We start from the raw sequence: 8,729 nt of genomic DNA, 5'->3' as shown, positions 1-8,729 counted from the left end.
GCAGAAATCACTACAGCTTGTCAGAAATGACAAACTTTGATGATATCCTGAGAACATTAATGATCCGCTGCTGCAGAACCTTTCTACCACTTTGTAAAGCAGAGATTTCACTTTACGCTGTTGAACTCGTACGTCCAACGCTCTGCTGTATGCAATGTGACAGGACTTGATCCCTTTGAACAAATGTTAGAACACACAAAACAGCATCCAGTTACACAGCCAGAGGACAACAATTCTCAGTTCTTTTTTTTTTTTTTCACACTGGTCTATTTTTGGTGGAGGCTTCTGTTGATTGCAAAGTTTAGTCCTGCCAGTTTTTTTGGCAACCCCCTGTCCTTGTTCAAAGACTTGCATTTGTTATGCATTGTACAGACACATGAGTCATGAGAGGGAGGGAGAGTGACCTGTGGGATAAGCCAGTAACTGTACTGGTTCCAGTAGTGCTCAGGGAGAGCGAATCCCATACACCACCACAGTCATTTCCAGCTCTCCCATGCAGGAGTAGTCATTGACAGGAGGAAGCATTTGACAGCCTTGAAGACTGAGATTTCCAGGACTATCAGGAGTTCAGAGGAAATAAGTTACTGCAGTAGGGAGGAGTCCATCGCCCCCTTCTCTTGGGATTCCCTTTTATCCTGACTTTCTGCTTGTTTTCCTCATCTAAAGTGTAAGGAAGGTTTCAGGGAACATTGGAAGATAGGAGAGCATGGAGGTGAACCCCATCCCAGTTGTAACAGTTCAGACTGTTCCCTATGATGATCAGAAACCTGGGAGCAATGGATTTAGGAAGTCGACTGCTGTCTTTGAAAGCAAGAAGAACTATCTGCAAAACTTTATCCAGAGTGTACTGTCTTCTATAGATCTGCGGGATCGCCAGGGATGTACTATGGTAGTGGGCAGTGATGGCAGGTACTTCAGCAAGACAGCCACTGAGATCATTGTACAGATGGCCGCTGCCAATGGGGTAAGGCTGGCTTCCTTATTCTAACTGATATGAGAAATTTTAGTGTTTTATACCTGGATTTCCTAGTTTACGAGTTCGCATACCTATTCTCACCAGGGTTACTAACTGTCTGTAAATTCCAGAGCAAACCAGGAAAATATAACACTTTGAGCCACTGTCCACAAAAATAAAATCAATGTCTGCAATTTTGATGAGCTTGTACAGGGCATTCTGCTTGTAGTTGTCAGCATTTTTCGGTTTATGGCAAAGGCGTCATATCAGCATTCTGAGCTATGGACAACTATTTACTTCTATTCTTCGTGATGCATTATGGTTTTTCTATTTGCTAATGTATGTCTATGATTTTGTGATAAGTAGTCCAGAAAAAAATAAAACATCAAATCGACAACCCTGATACCCAAAAGGTTCTCTTGTATAATAATAGTTTGCATATAACACTATTATGAATCAAACTCACCAATGCAAACCAATGGACTCATTAAACACAGCACATGGATGTCATTTGTGTGTTGTCCATATTTTACTGTTTAATGGGTATGTGAAGAAAAGGTTTCATTTTTTCATACATAAAAAATGGATGCAGCAAGAATTGTAAAAACTGACACTAACCATAAATGGGTCCAGCACACTGAATAAAATGCAGTAAATGGCTGAGTGGTTTTTACAGGTAAAATAGGTTAAACAAGACTTGCCAGAAAAAAACGCTATTACCCTGCAGATATGGGGTTAATCTGCAGGTGAATAGCGTTATCAACCTGCCTGATGTCCACACCTAGCCGAATGCTGCGGGGAGAAAATGAACGTTATTCCCCCCCGGCAGTGTTCTGGTTTTAGTCATCAGGGCGGCGCCATTCTCAGAATACAGAGCGGCATCTGTTACCGTGCCCGCAGCCCTGACTAACACTGGCTGTGCATTAGAGTCGGCTGTCAGTCAGGGCCAGTTGCACGGTTACAGCCACCGCAGTGACTAAACCCGCACAGGCGCAGCCCCATTGACTGAAATCGGAATGCTTCTAGGAGGAATAAAGTTAATTTTCTCCCCAGAGCGTGTGGCAAAGTATTGCCGCCATGCAGATTAATAACACTATTAACCTGCAGATTAACCCCAAATCTGCAGGTTAACAGCGTTTTTTTTTTGGTAACAGGTTCCCTTTAAAGAGGACCTGTCGACTGGTCAAAAGTAACCAGTTTTTGCCATTATTTAATCCTGCTGCTCCCCCAAATGTTTTTTTTAAAGCCCTTATTGAAGTATCACATACTGATGCATCATATGTCAGGTCCCCGTGTATGGAGTCGGCTCAGGAGCCGAGCCTGCAGCATCCCTGTTAGATTTAGACTGTGATAAACATCTTGCGGTAACTGCAGCAGCCAGAGCGTGCTACGATCATTTAAATAGAACGATTGATGCGTGTGGTAGGTTGTCATGGCAGCCAAGGACCTGCTCAAGGGCCCCATGGTTGCTATCTGTATCCTCCTGTGAAGCCCCACCTGTGAGTGGGTTTTAAATAAGAACATCATTTTACGTATATAGCGCAAAACAATTGCATTGTAAGCCCTCACACAGATCCATTGATTATGGTAAATGTTTTTTCACTATTTAAGTAAAACAAAAGAAAATACACAATTTTGGTAATGCTGTGATTGTACAGACCTGGACAACTGAGATGCTAGATGATTTTTACAGCACAATGAGTGCTGTGAAATATTACCCCCCACTCTTTTTTTGCATTATCACAGCACTTTGATTTTTTTTCCTGTTTTCTAGTGCATCAAATGGGAAAAAGAATGTTGTCAATCACAACTACAACTAATGCAATAAAAACATGCGGCTACGTGGATGGAAAAATAAAAAAAAATTAAGGCTCCTGAAAGAAGGAAAGGAAAAAACACAAAAACAGAAAATTACTTAGCCAGGATGACTATGGTTCCAGAGATACAGTGGAGAAAATAATTATTTGATTAACTGCCAATTTTGCACGTTTTCCCACCTACAAAGAATGGAGTAATTTTTATCGTAGGTATGTAGAATTACAGAGACGTGGGATGCAGTGACGAGCAGGAGGCAGAGCAAGGTTTATTACAGGGGATACTCCACACAGGGAGAGAAAGGATATGAGGGGAGTAAAACTGAATATTGTAACAGGGTAAGAACAAATGTTAGTGAAACAGGTAAACTTATCCTGACTAAGCCATAGGCGATGAAGCACGCGTCGAGGCTCTTGCGTGTCTCACTGGCAGCCCTGCAGACGGTACCAACAATGTCCTAAGATATATTTCATCATATCCTCTTTTGATGTTCACAATGTTCACTCCTAGGGGCTTGTATGTTCACCGAAATTTAAGGGTTCGTTCACCTATAACCAGCCAGCATTAGCCATACTTACCATATATTTCGACCTATCTGACCTTAGCCTTGAAAGTAGGCTCAGATCATTATATTTTATATTTTATAATTGCAGTCAGCGAAATGGTGTGGGACGGATTCTCAGTCACGGGGTAAGTGGGCACTCAGATATATGTTCCTCACAGTCAGTGGGTGCACGGGCTGGGGAGCTGCAGTGCGGGCCTGGATAATCGTATCGCCCTGCAGAGAGTGAATCAACCTCCTTCTGCGCACTCTGTCTTCCCACCTAGTCTCTCGCTTTCCCGCACACTGTCCCTTTTATCCCTGACATGCCCCCTACAGTCGAGTGAAAAGGTCTGCCCGGGTCAGAAAGCTTCCCCCCCTAGCAACAATGGTGACAGCCCCGATAGTTCCGGAACCAACACAAGTGAGGTATTACCGGCCTGGTCCATCTTCCTACAGGTACACTTCAACTGTGAGAGACAGGATATTAAAATAAAAAAGCAGAAAATCACATTGTATGATTTTTGCATAATTAAATTGCATTTTATTGCATGAAATAAGTATTTGATCACCTACCAATCAGCAAGAATTCTGGCTTTCACAGACCGGTCAGATTTTCTTTAAGAAGCCTTCTACTCTGCACTCATTACCTATATTAATTGCTCCTGTTTTAACTTGTTACCTGTGTAAAAACCAGCTGTCAACGCACTCAATCAATCTCACTCCAACCTCTCCACCATGGCCAAGACCAAAAAGCTGTCTAAAGACACCAGGAATAAAATTTTAGACCTGCACAAGGCTGGGTTGAATAAGATGGTGCTAGTGTGGAAGAAAATATCTATCAAGGCACAGTCAAAGTATATGGATAAAGACAACATACCGTACTAAGGGATATGGTTTAATGAAAAATGATTCCGTAGTTGTAAGATGTAGTGGCGTAAAGATGCCTATAACAAGAATCGAGTGCTAAACATTAGTAAATGGTCATGAGAGGTGAACTGAGTGGGTTGGAGGGTAAGGGTGGGAGTTGTTAGAACCTACCAATAGTCTAAATAGCAGTCAAATAGATATCATCTGCAGGGTGTGAATGCAGCCTGGATTAAGAATACTAATTCAGATTAGGCCTGAGATGATGAAGACAACAAACGCAATGTGAAGGAGAACGGGGGTGAATTTTTACCTGGAGTGTTGCTGCTAGCGCGGCATCCACCGCTGGTCTGGGGCAGTATCAAAAAGTCCTCGTATATAAGGCTAATAGGGGCGGGTGTTGTAATAAGCAGCATAATGAGGCTGGCTGAAGAGTCGGAAATATGCTGCGTGTCAGGCTAATTACTAGCGTTCCACCGTTGTGGGCTGGAAGAGGAAATTACATAATCAATATGGCCATGCGTTCCACCCGTATATTTCATGAGTTCCACCGTTGTAGGCAGGAAGCAGAAGTGACGTAATCAGTATGGCCGTGCGTTCCACCCTATACTGTGCGTTCCACTGATTAAATAGTGGTGACCGGGTATAATGTCTACGGAATACATGCACTAATTCGATATGGGCAATTTGGTTATTAGGACACATTGTTTAATCGGAGGAGTAGCAGAAAAAGTGAACATGGTAAGAAAAGTACAAAAAAAGTTGAGACAGGCGCACAAGACTATCAAGAGTGGGGTGATGGTGTAATATTCATTAGGATCTATAGGTGCTCGTGATCAACTATGTCCGGTGGTCAATAGAGGCAACTTTAGAGAAAGAGAGATAATAGTATTAGTAACAAAAAATCATGTCACTAGGAAATTTAGATGGAAACTCCACTGTAAGTGCTCAGTGTAGATCATAAATGCTATGTAAAATGTTCCCAGTAAAAGCTTCAACTCAGTTCACAAAAAAATCTGTTAATGGAAATATAGGGGGCTTCCACCTTGCTGGTAGCACAAAGGCTCTGGAAAAGCTAAATGGCTTCTTGCCCCCCATAAGAAATTCAGCAAACTCTCAACACCAAAGTTCCAAATGCCCCCCTCCCTCCTGAGCCCCAGTGTGCCTAAACCACATTTAGCGCCCTCATGTTTGGCATTTCTGTAGTGATGAGAGCCCGCCTAATTTACAGGTGCGTGTCTCCAGAAGCATGAGCTGGGCATAATGTACTGGTCCGCACAACGGCAGTTTACAATTTTCACTCTGCAACATCCACTGCAGCCTGTTTCTGGAAAACACCCATGGAGTCACAATCGCCACTACACCTGTATATAAACTCTCAAAGGGGTATATTTTCCGAAATAGGGTCACTTGGGGGGGTTCTGCTTTTCTAGCACTTAGGGGCTCTTTAAATGGAGTCCGCAAACTATTCTAGGAAAATCTGTGCTCCAGGAGGGAAATAGCGCTCCATCCCTCTCGAGTCTCGCTGTGTGGCTAGGCAGTACTGTACAGCCACATATGGGGTCTTTCTACATTCAGCAGAAATTGTAAGACTAATTTTGGTGCCAATTTTACCATTTTTCCAGCATGAAAATGTAAAATTTGGGGCTAACACAATTTTGGTGGTAAAAATGTAAATTATTTTTTCTTCACTGCCCAATGGTGTAAAATAAAAATCTGTGACACACCTGTGGTGTCAATATAATCTCTGCACCCCTAGATAAATTCATTGAGAGGTTTAGTTTGTAAAATGGGGTCACTTATGGGGGTTTCTGCTGTTCTGGCACCTTAGGGGCTCTGCCAATGTGATATGGCACCCTCAAACCAGAGCAGCAAAATCTGCACTGTAATATGGGGCTACTTCCCTTCTGAGCTTTGCACTGTGCCTCAAAAGTAGTTTTCGACCACTTATGGGGTATCGATGAACTCAGGAGAAATTGCAAAACAATTTTTGAGGTCCATTTTTTCCTGTTACCCTTGGGAAAATACAAAGTTTGGATCTAAATAGTAGATTTCCCACACGTATGGGGTATCGGCATGCTCAGGATAAATTGCACAACAAATTGTATGGTCCGTTTTCTCCTGTTACACCTGTGAAAGTAAAAAAAAAATGATTTAAAGGAAAATTTTTGTTAAAGAAAAGTATTTTCTTCTTCCACATTCCCAAAATTCCTGTGAAGCACCTGAAGGGTTAATAAACTTCTTGAATGTGGTTTTGAGTACCTTGAAGGGTGCAGTTTTTAGAATGGTGTCACTTTTGGGTATTTTCGGTCATATAGTCCCCTCAAAGTCACTTCAAATGTGTGGTGGTCCCTAAAAAAATGGTTTTGCAAATGTTGTTGTAAAAATGAGAAATCGTTGGTCAAATTTTAACCCTTTTAATTTCCTAACAAAAACAATTATGCTGCAAAAATTATGCTGATGTAAAGTAGACATGTGGGAAATTATATTTATTAACTATTTTGTGCAATATGACTCTCATTTAAGGACATAAAAACGAAAAGTTTGAAAATTGCGAAATTTTCAAAAGTTTTGCCAAATTTCCATTTTTTTCACAAATAAACCCAAGTCATACGAAAGAAATTTTAGAGTGATCATGAAGTACAATGTGTCATGAGAAAACATTCTCAGAATCCGTGAGATCTGTTGAAGCATTCCAGAGTTATTACCTCATAGGCCAGGATCACACGTGCGAGAAACACGTCCGTGTCTCGCATGTGAAATCCAAGCTCTGGCGCTGGCACTCCAGAGTGGAGCGTGCGGCCGCATAGCAATACATGGAGCTGCACGCTCCGCTCTGGAGTGCCGGCGCCAGAGCTTGGATTTCACATGCGAGACACGGACGTGTTTCTCGCATGTGTGATCCCGGCCATAAAGTGACACTGGTCATAATTTTAAAAATTGGCCTGGTCAGGAAGGTGAAAACAGGCTTCAGGGTAAAGGGGTTAAAGACCATAAAAATTGGCACTAAATAAAAAGGCTCCTATCTCTGGAGACATATGGAGGATTTTAGTAAATAATGCACTACTCAGGTAGCAGCAGCTATAGGTAAGGGCAAAATCTGAACACGGACACTTATAACCTGGGGACAGGTTCTCTTTAAGGGCGGGTTCACATTAGCTTTTGAGTCCACAGCGTGGTGCTGCGGACTTTTTTCCTTAGCTCCACATCCACGCTAATGTTAACTTAGCCTAAGTATTCATATTTTATGCAAAGTTTCCATGGCTAAATATTGCATTTCAAAACTGAACCAGTAATTCAGTAATTGATGTGTAAACCCACTGTCACGGGTTTACCGCAACAGAGAGGTGCCAGAAGACCACAGCATCTGATTTTTTCTACCCCCGCACTATTTAGCAGCACTCACCTTCATATTACATGGTGTAAATTTCTTTTGGCAGTGCAGGGGTTAATCAGCGCAGTTGAGAGCTCCTGGAGAGTTTAGGCTCTAGGCTCTGCACTGTTAGTCGCTCTCATCTCTTATATAATTTGGACCCTAGCTAGCACTCATGGTTAGAGCTAGCTTATGCTACATGGCTGGAGGTTTCTGTTGGTGTTTATAATTGGAGAAAGGCTCTTGGTGGATTTATCTGTGACTACTGCTAGGTTTTAAGTGTGTGATAATTCCCTTCTTCTCCTACTTTGGTTAACCCCATCCTCCACTCTCCGGTGCATTCCTCTGTTGTCTGTGTAAGTATATTTATATATTTGGTATTTTTCGTTAACCCTGTTCATATTACCTTGTTAGTCTGGTTGGTGTACTACAATATACTGTTACTCCTCTATTTCCTGGGTGGGGGAAGAATACAGACTAAGGGCGGATTCAGGAGCTAAGGCAAGGTATGTGGCCCCAGCATCTTCACCATCAGAAGTACTCTGGGGAGCAGGGCGAGCTAGGGTGCACCCTAGCATTAGGGACAAGAAAGGAGTTGTGACATCCACTCATACAATGTACAGAAAGAGAACCAGTCATCAGCATTTATACCCCAAATTAATGACATGTATGTAAAGGTGCTGATTAAATCTTTACTTTTCTTGTAGAAATCTGTTTTTCAGTTATAGAAATCCTTAGTTAAAATTGTATGCTAATAAGTTATAAGTGCAGTGGGTGGGCACTACACTTACAGCTCATCTGCTCCTCTCTCTTTCCCCACCCACTGCCTACGCCTAGTCTCTACATCACTCATGTTTCAGTGACCTGTCAGTCAGAAAAAGGAGGCAGGCAGCGGGGGCGGGGACTAGGGAGTTTGGCAGGAGAACTGTAAGAGTAGTTCCCACCCACTGCACTTCCAACTCATTATCATACAATTTCAACTATGGATTTCACTAAAATAGTAAAATGGATTTCTTCAAGCAAGGTAAAGATTTGAACAATATTAAAACACCTTTATATATGTGCCATTAGTTTGAAGAATAAAATCCTGAGATAGGTTCTCTCTAATTTCCTAAGTTTTAAAACTAACAGAACAGGGGCGTTCCCGCTGCGGTGCGGTCTGATGGGCGTCGCAGGAC

At 42.2% G+C, this 8,729-nt stretch overlaps 1 protein-coding gene across 1 annotated transcript in view; it reads left to right on the top strand.

The window, feature by feature from the left end:
* The first annotated feature begins 439 nt into the window (after positions 1-439).
* The window catches only part of PGM5 (phosphoglucomutase 5), a 382,535-nt gene continuing 374,245 nt past the window's right edge, over positions 440-8,729 (top strand). The window contains exon 1 of the mRNA XM_069763768.1: positions 440-964. Coding sequence (XP_069619869.1) covers positions 707-964 — 258 coding nt within the window. The 5' untranslated portion in view covers positions 440-706. The remainder of the gene's footprint in view (positions 965-8,729) is intronic.

Source organism: Ranitomeya imitator, chromosome 1, assembly GCF_032444005.1.
Source record: "Ranitomeya imitator isolate aRanImi1 chromosome 1, aRanImi1.pri, whole genome shotgun sequence".
Taxonomy (NCBI): Eukaryota; Metazoa; Chordata; class Amphibia; order Anura; family Dendrobatidae; genus Ranitomeya; species Ranitomeya imitator.
The sequence above is the reverse complement of the archived record's forward strand: the minus strand, read 5'-3'. Positions and strand labels throughout refer to the sequence as shown.